This window comes from Dipodomys merriami, unplaced genomic scaffold, assembly GCF_024711535.1.
Source record: "Dipodomys merriami isolate MVZ:Mamm:240054 unplaced genomic scaffold, mDipMer1.0.p SCAF_345, whole genome shotgun sequence".
Lineage (NCBI taxonomy): Eukaryota > Metazoa > Chordata > Mammalia > Rodentia > Heteromyidae > Dipodomys > Dipodomys merriami.
Genome location: NW_027204993.1, coordinates 1,143,904 through 1,163,716, shown reverse-complemented (window position 1 = coordinate 1,163,716; position 19,813 = coordinate 1,143,904). Strand labels below are relative to the sequence as shown.

Genomic DNA, 19,813 nt, shown 5'->3' with positions numbered 1-19,813 from the left:
CCCGAGCTCCGCGGGCCCCGAGTGTGGGCAGCGCGCGGCGGCGGCTTCACCCCCCGATTCCGGCCAGGGGGGCCCCGCCCACGGCGCGCGCATTGGCTGGGAGGCCCGCCCCGCAGGCCGGGCCCGCGCGGGGATTGGGCGGCCCGGGCGGCGGGGCGGGGCCTCGCGGAGCAAGGTAGGAAGAGGGCGGGGCCGAGCGTTTGTAAGGCAAAGGTGACGGGGGGGGGGGGGACGCGGCGGCCGGCGCCGGGTGGGCGGGGCCGGAGCCGACCCCGGGCGGCGGCCATTGGAGCGCTCGGGGCGCGGCGCGCGGGGACCGAACGACTCTCCTCCTAACTGCTGGGGGCGGAGCCAGCCGGGCCCGCTGGCCGGCCGGCCCGCTCGCCGCCCTCCCATTGGCTGAGCGGCGAGCAGGCGACGGGCGGGGCGGGGCGGGGGGCGGGGCCGGGCGCGGGGTTACTCGCGGTCAGCGGCGCGCTGGGGTTACTGGGGCATGTAACGGAGCGGCGGCGGCGGCGGCGGCGGCGGCCGGGCTCGCGAGCGCCGCCTAACGGCGCCTCCCGGCGGCCCCTGCGCGCCGCGCAGCCCGGCCGGGCTCGAACCCGCGGCTCCCGGGGCTGGGCCCGCGCTCCACCGCGCCGGCCGCTGCGCCCCGGCCGGCGGCCCTGGCCCCGCGCGGATCGCAGTCCTCGGGACGCTCTCGCCCGCGCGGTCACGGCGTCCTGAGTCGCTGACAGGTGTGAGCCACCAGGGCCGGGCCGCGGCCTCCCCCTGCTCCCGCCCCCCCCTCCCCCTGCCCTCCCGCCCCCTCCTCCCCCCTGCTCCCGCCCCCCCCTCCCCCCTGCCCTCCCGCCCCCTCCTCCCCCTGCCCCCTCCTCCCCCTCCTCCCCCTGCCCCTCCCGCCCCCCTCCTCCCCCTGCCCTCCCGCCCCCCTCCTCCCCCCTGCCCCTCCCGCCCCCCTCCTCCCCCTGCCCCTCCCGCCCCCCTCCTCCCCACCCCCCTCCCGCCCCCCTCCTCCCCCTGCCCCTCCCGCCCCCCTCCTCCCCCTGCCCCTCCCGCCCCCCTCCTCCCCCTGCCCCTCCCGCCCCCCTCCTCCCCCTGCCCCTCCCGCCCCCCCTCCTCCCCCTGCCCCTCCCGCCCCCCTCCTCCCCCTGCCCCTCCCGCCCCCCTCCTCCCCCTGCCCCTCCCGCCCCCCTCCTCCCCCTGCCCCTCCCGCCCCCCTCCTCCCCCTGCCCCTCCCGCCCCCCTCCTCCCCACCCCCCCTCCCGCCCCCCCTCCTCCCCCTGCCCCTCCCGCCCCCCCTCCTCCCCCTGCCCCCCCCTCCCCTCCTCCCCCTGCCCCTCCCGCCCCCCTCCTCCCCCTGCCCCTCCCGCCCCCCTCCTCTCCCTGCCCCTCCCGCCCCCTCCTCCTCCCCACCCCCCTCCTCCCCCTCCTCCTCCTCCCCACCCCCCTCCTCCCCCTCCTCCCCCTCCCCCTGCCCCTCCCGCCCCCTCCTCCCCCTGCCCCTCCCGCCCCCCTCCTCCCCCTGCCCCCCTCCTCTCCCTGCCCCTCCCGCCCCCTCCTCCTCCTCCCCACCCCCCTCCTCCCCTCCTCCTCCTCCCCCTGCCCCCTTCTCCCCCTCTTCCTCTTCCTCCTCCTCCCCTGCTCCTCCTCCTCCCTTCCTCCCCTTCCCTCCCCCTCCTCCCCCTCCCTGCTCCTCCTCTCCCTCCCCTCCTCCCCTTCCCTCCTCCTCCCCCCACTCCCTCCTCCTCCTCTTCCTCCTTCCCCTCTTCCTCTGCTCCTCTTCCTCCTCCCCCTGCTCCTTCTCTTCCTCCCTTCCTCCCCTTCCCTCTCCCTCCTCCCCTCCCCCTGCCCTCCCCCTCCCCTGCTCCTCCTCTTCCCCCTCCTCCCCTTCCTCCTCCCCCTCTTCCCCTCCCCCTTCCTCCTCCCCTTCCTCCTCCCCCTCTCCCTCCCCTTCCTCCTCCTTCTCCCCCTACTCCCTTGCTCCTCCTCCCCCTCCCTTCCTCCCCCTCCCCTGCTCCTCCTCCCATCCCCTCTTCTCCTTCCTCCTCTCCCTGCCCCTCCCCCTGCCCCTCCTCCCTCTCCTCCTCCTCCTCCCCTTTCTCCTTCTCCCCCTCTCCCTCCTCTTCCTCCTCCTCCTCCTTCACCTCCCCTTCCCTCTCCTCCCCTGCTCCTCCTCCCTCTCCCTCCTCCTCCCCTGCTCCTCCTCCTCCTCCTCTCCCTCCCACTCTTCTTCCTCCCCCTCCTCCCTTCCCCCACTTCTTGCCCGGATTTGGTGGCAGAAGAATAGCAAAAAATAAATAAATAAAAATAAAAAAGACAGCAAGCCACCGTCCCCTGGCTACTCAGGAAGCCGAGCCGGGCGCTGGTGGCTCCCGCCTGTCATCCCAGCTACTCAGGAGGCTGAGATCTGAGGATCGCGGTTCAAAGCCAATCTGGGCAAGAAAGTTCTCGTGAGACTCCTATCTCCAATAAATCACCAGAAAGCCGGAAGTGGCGCTGTGGTTCAAGTGGTAGAGCACCAGCCTTGAGCTGAAGAGCTGAGGGACAGCGCCCAGGCCCTGAGTTCAAGTCCCACGGCCGAACAAAAAAAAAAAAAAGAATTCAGGAATCCGAGGTATGAGAATCGTTGTTCAAAGCCAGCCTGGGAGTCCTTGAGACTCGTCAGCGAGCAGCAAAAGGCTGGGCTGGAGGCTTGGGTCAAGCCGTGGAGCACCACCTGTGACCAAGAAAGCCCAGCGAGAGCCCCAGGCCCGAGTCCAGGCCAGGCTGCGGCATGCATGCAGCACTCATTAACTAACTCATGAACGCTCCCTTGTCAATCAGTTTTTTTGGGGGGGATGAACCCCCTGATCATCGCCTGCGAAGCAAGTGCCCTGTCCACTGAGTTGTATCCCCAGTCCACGTGCTTAGAGTAAAAAATAACAACAACAACTCTGACCTTCTCGCTGCTTTAATTCACAGGTCAACTGGCTTTGGTGCCAGGGGGAGCGAGACCCCGTGTTGATCAAAGTTCCAATAGCGCAGCGATGTGGAGCGCATCTGGCTGGCCGCCTAACTTCTGGGTGGGTGGAGCTATTCAAATCACCACGAATAAGAACGACATTCATTAGCATAGGCAGGGCTTGTGCCTGGCTGGAAACAGACCCAGAAGTCCCCCAAAAGGCCAACAGGAATCATATACGTTCACACCTGTACTGGGACTTGAACTCGCCACCTGTCAGCTTGCTGGGCTTCTTTGCAGGCCACTGACCCTTCACCTCTTAAGCTACGTCCCCACTTCCTCCTTTTTGCTGATGAATTGGAGGTGAGAAGTCTCCCAGATTTCTTTCCCTGGGCTTAATAGTGATCTTTCAAACTCAGCCTCCTGAGTGGCTGGAACTACAGGTGTGAGCTACCAGCGCCTGCCTTCAGATACATGTTTGGTAGCATACTGGTATCCTTCCTCAGCCATTGAAGGGATTCTAAGGTATTAAAAAAAATGGCTTTAACCTGCGTTTCAGGAAAGGTTATGGGGTACGGTGGGGCACGGAGTGGAGTAGATCTACCCGACAGACAGGCCAGGCCCTGAGTTCAAATCACAGATTTCATGGGAGGAAAAAAAAAAGAGAAAATGGCCTTAATCTAGGTATTCACTGATGGATTATGACCATTCTCGTGTGTGTGTGTGTGTGTGTGTGTGTGTGTGTGTGTGTGTGTGTGTGTGTATGTGTGTGTGTGTGTGTGTGTGCTGGTCCTGAGTCTTGAACTCAGCGCCTGGGTGGGTGCTGTCCCTGAGCTCTTCAGCTCAGGGCTAGAACTCTACCACTTTGAACCGCAGCTCCACTTCCGGTTTTCTGGTGGTTCATTGGAGATCAGCGTCTCATGGACTTTCCTGCCCAGGTTGGCTTCAAAGCACGATCCTCAGATCTCAGCCTCCTGAGCAGCTGGGTTGACAGGCGCCAAGTTACAATCTGTCTTCTCTTGCAAAAGAATCTAAAATGTGAAGTTAGAAACAGAACAAAATGACTGATGATGAAGAATAGGCCCAATCTTGAAAGGCAGGATCTCCCTGTAGAGGGAAAATAAACCCCAAAAACTCCAGGCTAGTCCTTAAAAGGGAAAATTCCAAAGATAAAGTGAATTAGTGCGTTCAACACCAGGTTACTGGAAATCCCTAAATAACACTGAGACTCAGAGCCAGAAAACCTGGAAGGTGGTTTGCTGTGGGTTGTGAGAACTGAGAAGTCTGGAATGTTCTGGCTGATAGCAATCAAACTCCAAACTGGGAGCTGGAATAAACGGAAGTTGGGATAAGAACTTTGCCTGGTGACTTATGACTTTGGCTACTGGAATGACTGGAATGGTAGTGGCCGTTTTGTGATCACTAACCGCAAGCTCTGCTTTTTGTTGTTGGTGGTGGTCCTGTGTCTTGAACTCAGGGCCTGGGCGCTGTCCCTCAGCTCCTCAGCTCAAGGCGGGTGCTCTACCCCTTGAGCCACAGCGCCACTTCCGGTTTTCGGAGTGGGTCATTGGAGATCAGAGTCTCACGGGCTTTTCTTGCCCAGGCTGGCTTTGAACTGCGATCTTCAGATCTCAGCCTCCTGAGTAGCTGGGATGACAGGCTGTGAACTACCAGCACTTGGCTGAGATAGTGCAATTTATAAAGGAGAAAGATTTAGCTGAGCCTTGGTGGCTCCCGCCTGTCATCCCAGCTACCCAGGAGGCTGAGGTCTGAGGATTGCGGTTCAAAGCCAGCCAGGCAGCAAAGTCTGGGAGACTCTGATCTCCCATGAACCACCAGGAAACCGGAAGTGGCGCTGTGGTTCAAAGTGGTAGAGCGCCAGCCTTGAGCAAAAGGAGCTCAGGAACAGCGCCCAGGCCCTGAGTTCAAGCCCCAGGATTGGCAAAAAAGAAAAACAAGAGAATTATCCTGGCTGAGGATTTCACAGGTGCCAGTTCATGGGCACAGGGTCCTGGGGTAACTCAGGACACCAGGGCTGGAGCGCCGGGCAGGAGAGAGCACTTTATCGTGGCCAGGCCACAAAAGACAGACAGGGTCAGGGACCTACCTTCTCAAGGCCACGCCCCCAACGACCTAACTTCCTCCCCTAGGCCCCACCCGCTGAAAGCTCCGCCCATGCAAAGCCACGCCCACACCACAGAAGGCCCCACCCACGAAGGGCCACGCCCCCAAGCACACCATTCCTTCCCTAGCCCCACCCACTGAAGGCTGCAGCCATGGGAAGATTGGCCTCTAATGGCATGAGTCTCCCTAGGCCCCACCCACTAAAGCTCCACCCACCGGAGGCCCCACCCACTGAGGGCCATGCCTCCAATCTCATAATTTCTTCCCTAGGCCCCACCCACTGAAAGCCCCGCCCACATAAAGCCATACTCAATTCCCTCCCTAGGCCCCACCCACTGTGGGACCACGCCCCTAATCACCGAATTTATTTCCTAGGCTCCACCCACCCACTGAAGTCCGCACCTCCAAGCACATTTCTTAGCCCCACCCACTGGAGACACCACCCATGTAAAGCCACGCCCCTAACGAAAGTCCCTCCCTAAGCTCCACCCACCAAATCCCCCACCCATTCGGGGACCACGCCTCAAATCACCCAATTTCTTTCCTAGGCCCCACCCACCGAAGGCTCCACCCACTGGAGACCCCGCCCACCGAAGGCTCCGCCCACGTCCAGCGTGTCCTGGAGTCCCTGCCTGGGTGGAGCTTGGCTGGCGGATCCCAGTGACCCGTCTGACATTGGGGTCCATGGCCTCGACCTGTGCAGAGTTGAAGCTGAGATCTGCGCTGAGTCGGATCGCAGTTCGAAGCCAGCCCGGGCAGGGAAGTCTCCGAGACTCTCTTCTCCACCAAACCAGCAAAATGCCCATCGTGGAGCCGTGGCTAGAGTGGGAGAGCGCCAGCCTTGAGTCACTGAAGCTCAGGGACAGCGCCCAGGCCCTGAGTTCGAGCCCCATTCAGCACTGTAATGAAGATGACCAAACAGGCCACTCGGGCTCAGCCAGAGGAGCTGTGTGTGACTCCTGGGCGCTGTCCCTGAGCCTCTTTTTCACTCAAGGCTGGCGCTCTACCACCTGAGCCACAGCGCCACTAGCAAGTTTTGAGTGGTTCATTGGAGACAAGAGTCTCATGGGAGCAGAGCACCAGTGGCTCCCGCCTGTCATCCCAGCTTCTCAGGAGGCTGAGATCGGAGGATCGTGGTTCAAAGCCAGCCTGGGCAGGAAAGTCTGTGAGACTCTTCCCAGCCCAGTAATAATGGTCTTGAACTTTCCTACCCAGGCTGACTTTGAACTGTGATTCTCAGACCTCAGCCTCCTGAGTAGCTGGGATGACAGGCGTGAGCCACCACTGCGGACTTGATCGTTGGAGTTAGGTTTCCTCGGTGGCTGGGATTATAGGTATGTACCACCACACTCAACTACTGGTGAAGGTAGGGTGTTGCTATGCTCATATAAAGCCTGGGCTCGAACAACCATCGTCCTGCAGCTCTGAACTCCCCACAGTCTGGGAACACAAGTAGTTGTTTCCTTTTTTTTTTTGTTGGTCGTGGGGCATGAACTCTGGGCCTGGGCGCTGTCCCCGAGCTCTTCAGCTCAAGGTGAGCGCTCTGCCACTTGAACCACAGCACCACTTCAGCTTTTTGGTGGTTCTTTGGAGATGAGTCTCATGGACTTTCCTGACCAGGCTGGCTTTGAACTGCGATCCTCAGATCTCAGCCTCCTGAGTAGCTGGGATTACAGGCATCTGCTCCAGCTCAGAGCTAGGGGTGGACTTTGCGCATTTGGCTTTTTCTCTCTTCCTATCAACTCTCTCTCTCTCTCTCTCTCTCTCTCTCTCTCTCTCTCTCTCTCTCTCTCTCTCTCTCTCTCTCTCTCTCTATTTACTACAAATCACCAGATTTCTGGGAAAACTTCAACACACACCCTTGGCTCAGGAACGAGAATTGGGCAATTGGTGAAATTCCCCATTCTTGCATTCCCTGTCTTTTGGCTTGGTGGATGAAACCATCTCAGGCTTGGGGGGGTGTGGGGGGAAAATCACCCACAAAGTTCTTGTTCTAACAGCAGGGGGAACTCAAGATCAAGGCTGACTGGTTGGCTGGGGATGGGGGGGGGTTGGCCAGCCACATTCTCTGGAGGGAAAGGAGCTGGGGACAGAGGCGGGGCAGCAGAGTGGGTGGAGCCTTGCAGGCCCCGCCCCGCCTCTCCCAGCCACCCCTGGGGCTTCTCAGCATGCCCAGGGCTGGAAGAGAGGACTGAAGTACTGGCCCTTCCTCGGCGAAAGGTAAAAGCTTGATAAATAAAGCGCAGAGTCTTTCTAGAAGGCGAAGGAAAGGCCCAGAGCCTCAGAGAGCAAGGCTGGAGGCCAAGATGGAGGATTGGAAAGAGAATGTTTCAGCATTGCTGTTATTATTAGTGCGTGTTGGTAGCTGGAACTTGAACCCAGGACCTGGGCGCTGTCCCTTAGCTTTTTCTGCTCAAGGCTGGTGCTCTACCACTTGAGCCACAGCTCCGTGTCAGCTTTTCGCTGATTCATGGGATGGTAAGAGTTTCTCAGTTGTTCCTTCCCTTTTCTCAGAGTCCCTTCCTCCTTCCCTTCCTTCTTTTCCTCCCCTCTCTCCCCTCCATTCCTCTCCTCCGCCCTCCTGTCTCTGAAGAAGGGAATTCTTCTTTTAGGCCTCTGAGATACCAAGAGAAGCAGCCAGAAAGAGCATAGTCGAGTGCTGTCTCGGGGCTGGGAAGGTGGCTCAGTGGTAGAGTGCTCGCCCTGCATGCATGAGGCCCCGGGTTCGATTCCTCAGTACCACAGACACAGAAAAAAGCCGGAAGTGGCGCTGTGGCTCAAGGGGTAGAGCGCCAGCCTTGAGCCAAAGAAGCTCAGGGACAGCACCCACGTCCTGAGTTCAAGCCCCAGGGCTGGCAAAAAAACAAAAATGAAAACCCCCCAAAACCAGGGCTGTGTGATTGTAATGAATTAAAACAGTCGGTGGCTCCCGCCTGTCATCCCAGCTTCTCAGGAGGCTGAGCTCCATATGAGGATCACGGTTCAAAGCCAGCCTGAGCAGGAAAGCCTGTGAGACTCTTTATCTCCAAGGACGCAGCAAAAAGCCGGAAGTGGAGCTGTGGCTCAAGTGGTAGAGCACCCGCCTGGAGCGCAAAAGCTCAGAGACAGCGCCCAGGCCCAGAGTTCCAGCCCCAGCACAGACACAGCCATGACAACAAGAGAAACATGGGGGAGAGGACTCCTTGGGGAGAAAGATCTGGGAGGGGGACGGAGGCGTGGGGGGAGAGGGGGACACGTGTTCTCATGATGGTGACACAAAGAGGAACCCCTTGCAGGTGTCTGGTGCGGGGGGTCATCAAGAGGCGCCAGGAGTCAGCCTGGAGCCATGGACGCTTCTCTAGAAACGTGGTGAGTGCTCAGCGCTCCGAGATCACTCACCAGCTCCCTTCCCTGCTTCTCAAGACTGGGGCTCCAATCTTGGGGGGCTCTTGCTTTGTTCTAGGCCTCTTTTTTGGGGGGAGTGGGGAGGTGGGGAGGGGGGTCCCAGTACTCGGACTTGAACTCACAGCCTTTCATTCTTGCCTGACTTTTGCCATTCACAGCGGGGTGCTCTACCGCTTGGCCCAGGCCTCCAGTCCAGCTTTTTGCTGGTTTAATCAGAGGTGGAGTCCCTTGGGCCTTCCTGCCAAAGCTAGTTTCAAATGTCTGAGTAGCTAGGATGCTGGGTGCCAGCCGGCGAAGGCCTGGCTTGGGTGTGGGCCTTTTGAAAACTCCCGCCTAAGGCTGGAGGTGTGGTTCAGGTGGTAGAGCGCCAGCTGTGACTTGAAAATGCAGCGTGAGCCAGGCCCTGGTGGCTCCCGCCTGTCATCCTAGTTACTCAGGAAGCTGAGATCTGAGGATGGAGGTTCAAAGCCAGCCTGGGCAGGAAAGCCCGGGAGACTCTGATCTCCCATAAACCACCAGAAAACGGGAAGTGGTGCTGTGGTTCAAGGGCTCATTGTACCATCTCCCCACCCCCCCCCCGCCAGGTGCATCGCTCTGTTTTCTGTGTTCACCTGGGTGAATGCGGGACTCCCCATGTATGGAGAGATCCTGTCCCCCAACTATCCCCAGGCGTACCCCAACGAGGTGGACACATCCTGGCACATAGAAGTTCCCGAGGGGTTCGGTGTTCACCTCTACTTCACCCACCTGGACCTCGAGCTGTCTGAAAACTGCGAGTATGACTTCGTGCAGGTATATTATACACCCAGGAAGAGGAGGCGCGGGGCTGCAACTTCAGGGGGTCCTGGGCGCCATCCCCGAACCGCTTTATGCTCAAGGCTGGTGCTCTACCACTTGATCCACACCTCCACTTCTGGCTTTTTGCTGGCTCATTGGAGATGAGAGTCTCAAGGGCTTTCCTGCCACCCGTGGCTTTGGGGCAGACTGCGATCCGCCTATCTCAGCCTCCTGAGTCGCTGGGATTACAGGCGTGAGCGCTGGCGCCCGGCCTTCCTGACTTCTTTTGAATGCTCCTCTGTAGATACTGTCTGGAGGAATCCAAGAAGAAAAGCTATGTGGACAGAGACCCAGAAAGAGTGCCGACTCCCCCATCGTGGCAGAATTCCGGGTCCCCTACAACAAACTCCAGGTGACCTTCAAGTCGGACTTCTCCAATGAAGAGCGATTTACAGGATTTGCCGCTTACTACGTGGCCGTGGGTAAGACATGACACATCTGCACCCACCGACCGGTCCAGCAGAGGTCGGGAGTGGAAAGATAGAACACACGACGTTAAGTGAGCGGATGGTGTGTTGGTGTGAGACGGGGCTTTGCGGTGGAGCCCAGGTTGGCGCTCAACCCTGTGATTCCCTCCCGCCTTGTCTCTGAGGTGCTGGGATTACAGGCATGTGCAACCGCACGCAAACATGATAAATGCCCATGATATATTGATTTGACCTGGCTCCTTCCAGGGATTGTCTTTGTGAGGTTCCAACATAGAATTGTATCTTCGTGATGATGATGATGATGATGATGATGATGGTAGTAAGAAATGGTAGAATAATAAACAGCAACATACTAAGATCCACTATGAATTGAGCCTGGCGGCAGTAACTGGAGTTATAGTAGCATCATGCTGAACTCATTCCTACGAGGTAGTTATTTTTATCTCCGTAAGAACGCAAGGAAGGGAAGGTGCTCAGGGTATCTCAGCCTCCGGAGTCGCTGGGATGACAGGCGGGAGCCACAGCACCTGACTCAGTGAAGAGCGTCCAGCAATAAGTCTTTGCTACATGTAGTTCCTGACTCTCATGCTGATTTTAGTTCGGGGCTCATTTCAAGTCTTTTGCCCTCAACCTCTCTTTCTCTGCTGTGTTTTGCGTGTAGACGTGGACGAGTGCACGGAATTTTCCGATGTCCCTTGCAGTCACTTCTGCAACAACTTCATCGGTGGCTACTTCTGCTCTTGTCCCCCGGAATACTTCCTCTACGATGACATGAGGAACTGTGGAGGTGAGCCCCGTGTGGTCCGCATCCGTTCACCCCAGCGACTCAGGAGGCTGAGATCTGAGGATCGTGGTTGGAGGCCAGCCCGGGCAGGAAAGTCCGTGAGCCTCTTCTCCCCAATGAACCACCAGACAACCGGAAGTGGTGCTGTGGCTCAAGTGGTAGAGCACCCGCCTTAAGCAAAAGCAGCTCAGGGACAGCGCCTAGGCCCTGAGTTCAAGCCCCAGGACTGGCACAACAAACAAACAATAACAGCATATTAAAAAAAGCCATATAAAAAGCAAATGATTCCAAGAAAGAGCAATATACAAGACAGAGGTATGTGGGATGGACAGAAAAGCCTGCTTTTTCTCCCACCATTTGCTCCCAGTTACCCCAAAACTCCAGGGGAGCCGCAGGAGGGGAGGAGGGGTCGCTGTGTCTGTCAGATTTCCAGGATTGCGACGAAATAGCAGAGAGACACAGCAGCCAAGGCGGGATCCTGGTTTCGGGGATAGGGGTTCCTGGTTGTAGCCCATCCCATTGGGGGGGGGGCTTGTGGACAGGGAGAGCATCATGGTGGAGAGAATTGTGCGCCTCAGGGTGGCCAGGAAGCAGGGAGAGAGACAGACAGACAGAGGGAGGGAGGGAGAGGGAGAGAGACAGAGGAAGAGAGAGGCAAGCAAAAAAGGAAGGGGCAGGAGGGAGAGACAGAGAGGGAGAGGAAGGGGCGGGGCCTAGCGGGAGGTGCTCAGGTCATTGGTGGTGAGTCCCCTCCTTGAGCTTGGGCCGTACAGTGTGTCCTGGCTGACCTCCGCAGCCCAGAAGCAAAAGAAAGGAAGGAAGTGTCCTGAGAACACGCCCCCAATAACCTAACTTCCTCCTGCTAGGCCACACCCCCAATGGCCTAACTTGCTCCCGCTAGGCTCCACCCCCTGGAGGTTTTGAACCACTTCTCAATTGTACCACAGGCCCCTTAGATTTCAGGAGACGCTTTAGATCCAATCCACACAGCCCCAGCTCCCAGGGCCCATGAGTAGCCGGAGGAGGGACAGAGATGCCTGGGGCTGTTCGTGACCGTGAACGCCTCCATCTTAACCCAGATGATGGAAACCCACTGGGCTTCTTCCCATGGGATAGCTCTCCAAAGAAGCATGGCAGTCAGGGAACAGACAGCCAATCCAGAAGTTCATTTACTTCCTTTTGTCTTTCTTTATTTCGTATTCATTTCACGCCATTGCTGGGACTTGAACTCAGGGCCTGTTTCGTTTTCACCCAAGGCTGGCGCTCTACCACTGAGAGATCCAGCTCCACGTCCAGCTCTTCGTTGGTCCATGAGAAATAAGAGGCTCACAGACTTTCCTGCCTGGGAGGGCCTTGAACTCAGATCCTCACATCTCAGCCTCCAGAAGAGATAACAGAACACGGCTCACTTTATATCCTCTTCCTGCTTTTCTCTTTCTCTCTAGTCAATTGCACGGGGGACGTGTTCACAGCCCTGGAGGGGGAGATCACGAGCCCCAATTATCCCAGTCCGTACCCCGAGAACTCCAGGTGTGAGTACCGGATTGAGCTGGAGGAGGGCTTCCAGGTAGTGGTGACCATGAGGAGAGATGACTTTGACGTGGAGCCCGCCGACGCCGACGGGAGCTGCCAGGACAATTTAGTGGTGGGTGATGGACGAGTCACTTCTTTGATCTTTTGTGCCAGTCCTAGGACTCGAACTCAGGGCCTGGACGCTGTCCCTGAGCTATTTCATTCAAGGCCGGTGCTCCACCACTTGAGCCACCGCTCCCCTTCCGGCTTTTTGACTGGTAAATGGGAGAGACGAGGCCCATGGATTTTCCTGTCCAGGCTGGCTTTGAACCACGATCCTCAGATCTCAGCCTCCTGAGTCACTGGGATGACAGGCGGGAGCCACAGAGCCCGGCTTAGCCTTTTTATTTCCTTCTCGTTGGTTCTCACTTAACAATATCAGCTCTCTCTCTCTCTCTCTCTCTCTCTCTCTCTCTCTCTCTCTCACAGTTTGTGTCTAGAAAACAACAATACGGTCCTTACTGCGGTCATGGATTTCCCGGGCCTCTGGTGATCGAGACCGGAAGTAATACTCTGGATGTCATCTTTCAAACCGACCTCACAGGAGAGAGCAAAGGCTGGAAGCTTCGCTATCACGGTGACCGTGAGTGACCTCCCATTGTCCGGAAAGCTCTGGAACAATGTATAGGTAGAGTGGTTGGCACCCTGGTGGCTCCTGCCTGTCATCCTGGAGACTCAGGAGATCTGAGGATCAAGGTTCCAAGCCAGCCCAGGTAGGAAAGTCTGAGGGATTTCTGGCTCTGCTTATCCAGCAAAAACCTGGACTGGGGGCATGGATCAAGCGGTAAAGCACCCGCGGTGAGCAAGAATTAGTCTGGGAACTGAGGCCAAGTGGGAGGTTTGAGACTGAGCCAGAAGACAGTGTTCCCTGGTAATGTAGTGAAGTTTCACTTCTGTTTTTTTTTTTTCCCCCCCAAGCCATCCCATGTCCCAAAAACGTCAAAGCCAACTCCATATGGGAGCCGGAAAAAGCCAAATATGTGTTCAAAGATGTGGTGAAAATCTCCTGTGTGGATGGATTCGAAATTGTGCAGGTAAAAATATTATTCTAGTCAGACTCCCGTGGTGCCCGCCTGTCATCCTAACTACGCAGGAGGCTGAGATCTAGAGGATCGCAGTTCAGAGCCAGCCCGGGCAGGAAAGTCCGTGAGACTCTGATCTCCAAGGAACCACCAGAAAACCAGAAGTGGCGCTGTGGCTCAAGGGGTAGAGCGCCAGCCTGGAGCTGAAGAGCTGAGGGACAGCGCTCAGGCCCTGAGTTCAAGACCCAGACCGACAAAAAACAAGCAAACGAAACACACACACACACAAAAAACAAAAACAGCCTTTCCTCCCTGGGCTGGCCTCGAACTGTGAACCTCAGCTCTCAGCCTCCTGAGCAGCTGGGATGCCAGGTGGGACCCACCTCATTTGTGGCTGCTTTTTTCATGTTTGTCTTTTTGTGAATGAATTGAGGACGCCTCCCTGTGTTTCCAGGGCAGTGTGGGCTCAACGTTTTTCTATTCTTCTTGTCAAAGTGACGGGCGGTGGAGCAGCCCCGAGCTGGAGTGTCAGCGTACGTGTCTCCTCAAAGCCAGCGCTTTGATGACTTTTCCTCCCAAGGGGAACTGGAAAAAAAAAATAAGAAAAGATCAATATGTTAACATTCGCATGCGCGGGGACATTTTAGGCTCATGAGAGGGGGTAAGTCGGGGTATTTGAGGGGTGCTGGCCATGAAGGAGGTGGAGACCCCGCCCCGACCTGGTCCAAAGAGGCTGCCGAGTGCTGTGGCTCACGCCTGTAATCCCAGCGACTCAGGAGCTGAGATGTTGAGGGTCGCAGTTCAAAGCCAACCAGGGCAGAAAAGTCTGTGAGTCTCTCCTATCTCCAAGGAGGCAGCAAAATGCTGAAAGTGGAGGTGTGGCTCAAGGGGTAGAGCGCCAGCCCTGAGGGAAAACGCCCAGTGAGAGAGGGTGGCCCTGAGTTCAAGTCCCAGGGAAGAGAAGAGAGAGAGAAATGAAGGGAGGGAAGACAGGGAAGAGAAAGGAACGAAGGAAGGAAGGATTGAGGGGAAGGAAGGAGGAAAAGGAAAAAAGGAAGGAAGGAAACGAATGAATAAATAAAAGAGGACCGAAAGAAGGAAGGAAGGAAGGAAGGAAGGAAGGAGGGAAGGAGGGAAGGAAGGAAGGAAGGAAGGAGGGAAGGAGGGAAGGAGGGAAGGAGGGAGGGAAGGAGGGATTGGGGAAGAGGGCAGGCCGGCAGGTCCAGGCTTCCAGAAGCCTCTGGTGGTCCCCAGGCCGGGCCTCGGGGTGACCCCTGCCCTGTCCCCCGCAGCCGTGGACTGCGGGCCCCCTGCGTCCCTGGAGCACGGCCGGGTGGTGGAGCCCGAGGACACGTCGTTCGGCGCCGTGGCGCGGTACTCGTGCGAGGAGCCCTACTACAGCATGGAGCCCAGCGGGGCCGGTAGGCGAGGCCGCCCCGGGGGCCTGGGGCGGGAGGCACAGCGCCCCGAGACCTGAGGATCGCGGGTCGAGGCCAGCCCGGGCAGGAAAGGCCGGGAGACTGTGTAGCCAGTGGACCAGCAAAAAGCCAGAAGTGGCGCTGTGGCTCAAGAGGTGGAGCGCCAAAGCCAAGGGAGAGCGCAGAGCCCTGAGTTCAAATCCCAGTCCTGCTGCCACGCCGGAGCCCGGCGATGATCCGATGCAATGCTGAGAGCTTCCCTCCCCCACCCTCCCCCTCCCCTCCCCCTCCTCCTCCTCCTCTCCCCCTCCTCCTCCTCCCCTCCCCCTCTTCTTCCCCCTCCTCCTCTTTTTCATGTTCTTTTCTTTTCCTTCTTCCTCCTCCTCCTCTTTCCTCTCCCTTCTTCCTTTTCTTCCTCTCTTCTTCTCCTCCTCCTCCTCCTCTTCCCTCTCCCTTCTTCCTTTTCTTCCTCTCTTCTTCTCCTCCTCCTCCTCCCTCTTTCCATCTTTTCTCATTTCCCTTCTTTCCACCCTCCCTTCTTCCTTCCTTCCTCATTTTCTTTCTCTTCCTTCCTCCCTCCTTCCCCCAATACTTCCTTCCTCCTTCTTTCCTTCCTTCTCTGCCTTCTTCCCTCCTTCCCTTCCTCCCTTCCTCCCTCCCTTCTTTCTCTCTGCTTTCTTGTTGCCTGTCAGCAAGGAGACTTGAACTCAGGACCTCACGCTCTCGCTGGGCTCCCGCCGGGCGTTCGACCCCTTGAGCCACGGCTCCACTTCCTCTGGCGGCTTTGATTCCACTCAGATCAGATCCAGAGTGAAGGGGGGGGATGCGGGGGGGGGAAGGCGGGAGGGGGGGGGAATGGAAGGCGGGCGGGCGGGGGGTGGAAGGCGGGCGGGGGGGGGGGGATGGAAGGCGGGGCCGCAGCCGCGGCCTGTGACCGCGCCCCGTGTGGTTTCAGGCCTGTACCGCTGCTCGGGTAATGGGAGCTGGGTGAACGAGGTGCTGGGCGCTGAGTTGCCGGAGTGTGTTCCAGGTAATGGGGGCGCAGGGGGGGCATTGTCACTCCTGCATGGACTGTGTGTGTGTGTGCGTCCGTGTGCTGTGTGTGTGTGTCTGTGCGCTCGCGTGCATGTGTGTGTGCGCGCATGTACGTGTGCTTGCATGTGTGTGCATGCATTGTGTGCGCGTGCATGTGTGCGCACATGTGTGTGCAGTGTGTGTGCACATGTGTGCAGTGTGTGTGCATTGTGTGGGTGCGTGTGCGTGCATGTGTGTGCATTGTGTGCGTGCATGTGTGCATTGTGTGCGTGCATGTGTGTGCATTTTGTGCGTGCGTGTGTGCATTGTGTGTGTGCATTGTGTGCGTGCGTGTGCGCGCGCATGTGTGTGCATTGTGTGCGTGCATTGTGTGCGTGCGTGTGCATTGTGTGCGTGCATGTGCATGTGCGTGCATGTGTGTGCGTGCGTGTGCATTGTGTGTGCGCGTGTGTGCGCGCGCATGTGTGTGCATTGTGTGCGTGCGTGTGTGCATTGTGTGCGTGCATGTGCATGCATTGTGTGCGTGCGTGTGTGCATTATGTGCGCGCGTGTGTGTATGTGTGCGCACATGTGTGTGTGTGCATGTGTGTGCATTGTGTGTGTGCATGTGTGCGTGCGTGTGCGCGCATGTGTGTGTGCACTGTGTGAGTGCGTGTGTGCATGTGTGTGCATTGTGTGCGTGTGCATGTGTGTGCGCGCGTGTGTGTGCATGTGTGCGTGCGTGTGCATGCGTGTGCATGCGTGCGTGTGCATGTGTGTGCGCGCATGTGTGTGCATTGTGTGTGTGCATGTGTAGGAGTGCTCTACCCCTGAGCCGCCGCTGCTCTCCAACGCGCTGGCGGTGGAGCTGCGGCCGCGCGCACCAGCCCGGGGTCAGCGCCAGGCCCCGGGTTCGAGGCGCGGCCGCTGTGGGTGGGGCGGGGGGGGGGCTGCCTGCGGGCTCCTCCTCACCCGGTGGTTCCCTCCTCCCCCCAGTGTGCGGGGTGCCCCGGAAGCCGTTCGGGGCGGTGCCCGGGGTGCCGTTGGCGGCGGCGCAGGCGCAGCAGCGGATCTTCGGCGGCGGCGCGGCGGAGGCGGAGCAGGTGCCGTGGCAGGTGTTCCTGCGCGACGCGGCCACGTGGGCGGGCGGCGCGCTGGTGGCGGCGCGCTGGGTGCTGACGGCGGCGCACGCGGTGGACGGCGCCGCCCCGCCCGCCGCCTTCGCGGGCTCCGCGTCCGCGCGCTCCTCCGACCTGCGCCTGGCGCAGGCGCTGCGGCCGCGCCGCGTGTTCCTGCACCCGGGCTGGAAGGCCGGCCTCGACCCCGGCGCGCGCCGCGACTTCGACCACGACATCGCGCTGCTGCAGCTCCGCGAGCCCGTGCAGATGGGGCCCCGCGTGGGCCCGATCTGCCTCCCGGGCCGCTCCGAGGCCTACACGCCGTCGGCCGGGGACGTGGGCCTCATCGCGGGCTGGGGCGGCACGGAGAGGCGGGAGCGCGCGCTGACGCTGCGCGCGGCCCTGGTGCCCGTGGTGCCCGCGCAGCGCTGCCGCCAGGCCGCGGCCGACGCCCAGGGCGGCGTCTACGCCTTCACCGACAACATGATCTGCGCCGGGGGCCGGGGCGTGGACAGCTGCCAGGGCGACAGCGGCGGCGCCCTGGCCGTGCGCGACCCCCAGCACGACGACGACGACGACCGCCCCAGGTTCTACGTGGCCGGCCTGGTGTCCTGGGGCAAGAAGTGCGGCACCTACGGCGTCTACACCAAGGTCAGCCGCTACCTCGACTGGATCCTGGAGACGATGCGGGAGAACGACGGCGCCGACGACGACCAATGAGGTGCCAGCCTCCCCCTCCGCATGCAAATCATCACCGCTGACGACCAATGAGGTGCCAGCCTCCCCGCTCACAGGCAAATCACCGACTCACCAGCGACGACCAATGAGGTGCCAGCCTCCCCGCTCACATGCAAATCTCCGACTCACCAGCAACGACCAATGAGGTGCCAGCCTCCCCCTCCGCATGCAAATCATCGAAGCAATGTCCACCAATCAGTGCATGGCGGGGTGGAGCGCGTCGGCCCCGCGTTTTGAAGTCAGGGCGCAGGCAGTTCAAGGCTGGCGCTCTACCGCCTGAGCCACAGCGCCCCTCCGGGCTTTTTCAGTGTAGGTGGACACCCAGGAATCGAACCCAGGGCCTGATGCCTGCGAGGCGAGCGCTCTGCGGCTGAGCCACCTTCCCAGCCCCTTTTTCTTTTCTGCTCAAGGCTGGCGCTTTACCACCTGGGCCACGCAAGTTCCCCCTTTGTGGCTTTTTGTTTGGGTGCTTCATTGGAGATCAGGGAGCTCCTACTCAGGCTGGCTTCGAACCCGCCTTCTTCAGCGCTCAGCCGCCTCTGAGTGGCTGGGATTACAGGCGTGAGCCGCAGTGCCCCGCACGCAGGCCGCTGGATGGTCCACACCACCCCGGCCTGGCTTAGAGGAAGGGATCTGGGCTGTATTGGGGGGCCTTGGGCTGGGTCCTGGGGGGCCTTGGGAAGGCCTGTCTTCTCGTGCAGTTCTGCAGCAATTCTTGGAATGGTTTTGTGTTTGTCTCCTTGCCTTACATCTTGTGGGGATTCCCTGTGACTAATCATTCCCAGCGATTCCTGGCAATAAACCGTAGTCAGAACCCCCTTCCCGATGGCTGCGTCTTAGTCTCCCCCCAAACCTTCAGACCCACAGAGGAATGCATTGAAGATCATCGTATTGTGACCCGGGCAGCAAGCAACACGTATTCAACAGCCTGCTACACAAAGGGTTTGGCTTCTGTCTCTGTTTTGTCGGTCGTGGGTCTCGAACTCAGGGCCTGGGCGCTGTCCCTGAGCTAGGTTTTTTTTTTTTTTTTTTTTTTTGCTCAAGGCTAGTGCTCCACCGCTTTGAACCACAGCTCCACGACCCACTTTTGGGGTGGTTCATTGGAGATGAATGTCATGGACTTTCCTATCCTGGCTGGCTTTGAACCATGATCTCCACCTCCTGAGTGGCTGGGATTACAAACATAAACCTGGCTTAATTTTCTCCCTTCCCTCTCCTTCCTTCCTTCCTTCCTTCCTTCCTTCCTTCCTTCCTTCCTTCCTTCCTTCCTTCCTTCCTTCCTCTTGTCCTGGGGCTTGATCTCGGGGCCTGGGCACGGTCTCTCAGCATTTTCACTCAAGGCTGGAGCTCTACCACTTGAGCCACAGCGCCACTTCAGGCTTTTGGATGGTTCATTGGAAATAGTCTCACTGGCTTCCCTGCCTGGGCCGGCTTTGACCCTCCATCCTTAACTTACATCTCAAGCTCCCTGCGTAGCTGGGATTCCAGGCGTGAGCCACCAGTGTGGGTCTGGGACTTGACTTATTTTAAATCCTGGCTTTATGGGTGCTGAGGCTGGACCCCAGGGCGCCGTTCACGCGAAGCAAAGGCTCTACCTCAGAGCTGCACCCTGACCTGGAGACGCAGGACAGTGTGTGTGTGTGTGTGTGTGTGTGTGTGTGTGTGTGTGTGTGTGTGTGTGTGTGTGTTAGGGCGCTGTGGATCTCAAAGGGCGTCTAATGAAAGCTGAGGACTGGGAAGAAGAGTGCAGGGGACTTCTGTCCTGTTGGGACACGTGGCTTCCCAGAGGTCGCTTGTTTTAAACCAGATGATGACAGGGTCCTGTTTGAGTTTATCAAGACGGGACTTTGGCCTTCCATAAACCAAAGGGACAGATTCAACCTTGGACCTCAGCGGTTGGGTAACTGCAGTGATGTAACCAGGAAAATTCCAGCCACAGAAGAGTCTGCTGAGTCACTAAGAACCAAGTGACCGGCACCAGTGGCTCCCGCCTGTAATCCCGGCCACTTGGGAGGCGGAGATTGTTGGGAATCACGGTTCAAGGTCAGCCCAGGGAGAAAAAATAAAATAAAAGGTTGAGGGGCTGGGCAGGTGGCTCAGGGGTAGAGTGCTCGCCCAGCATGCATGAAGCCCTGGGTTCGAATCCTCACTGCCACAGACACAGAAAAAGCCGGAAATGGCGTCATGGCTCAAGGGGTAGAGCGGTAGCCTTGAGCCAAAGAAGCTCAGGGACAGTGTGCAGGCCCTGAGTTCAAGCCCCAGGACTGACAAGAAAAATCAAAAGGTTGGTGAGACCCTCCTTGTCAATGAAGATCTGCACGGGGAGGTACACACCTCTTAAATCCGGCCACCAGGGAGACTAATTTAGGTGAATTTCATTGCTCAGACAGGAAATGAGATCCTATCTCAAGGCTAAGTAGCAAAAACTGG

General features: G+C 58.8%; 1 protein-coding gene across 2 annotated transcripts; it reads left to right on the top strand.

Moving 5' to 3' along the window:
• The first annotated feature begins 6,320 nt into the window (after positions 1–6,320).
• On the top strand, positions 6,321–18,204 carry LOC138803662 (calcium-dependent serine proteinase-like). Of its 2 annotated transcripts, none has more exons than XM_069987724.1 (12): positions 6,321–6,402; positions 8,344–8,416; positions 9,037–9,244; positions 9,534–9,711; positions 10,379–10,504; positions 11,947–12,146; positions 12,503–12,656; positions 12,992–13,107; positions 13,550–13,628; positions 14,388–14,516; positions 15,469–15,543; positions 16,524–18,204. In XM_069987724.1, the coding sequence occupies exons 2-12, from the start codon at positions 8,394–8,396 to the stop codon at positions 17,363–17,365; spliced, it is 2,130 nt and encodes a 709-aa protein (XP_069843825.1). In that variant the 5' UTR covers positions 6,321–6,402; positions 8,344–8,393; the 3' UTR covers positions 17,366–18,204. The 2 variants fall into 2 exon arrangements, with proteins under 2 accessions (XP_069843825.1, XP_069843824.1); XM_069987723.1 differs by lacking the exon at positions 6,321–6,402 and adding an exon at positions 7,186–7,288.
• Positions 18,205–19,813: the final 1,609 nt, after the last annotated feature.

Bases quoted from the DNA above. Each gene is read 5' to 3' on its own strand.
- LOC138803662 (XM_069987724.1), top strand. From the start codon at position 8,394: ATGGACGCTTCTCTAGAAACGTG. The intron at 9,712-10,378 runs GTAAGACATGAC...TTTTGCGTGTAG, and splicing joins CGCTTACTACGTGGCCGTGG to ACGTGGACGAGTGCACGGAA. The intron at 12,657-12,991 runs GTGAGTGACCTC...TTCCCCCCCAAG, and splicing joins GCTTCGCTATCACGGTGACC to CCATCCCATGTCCCAAAAAC.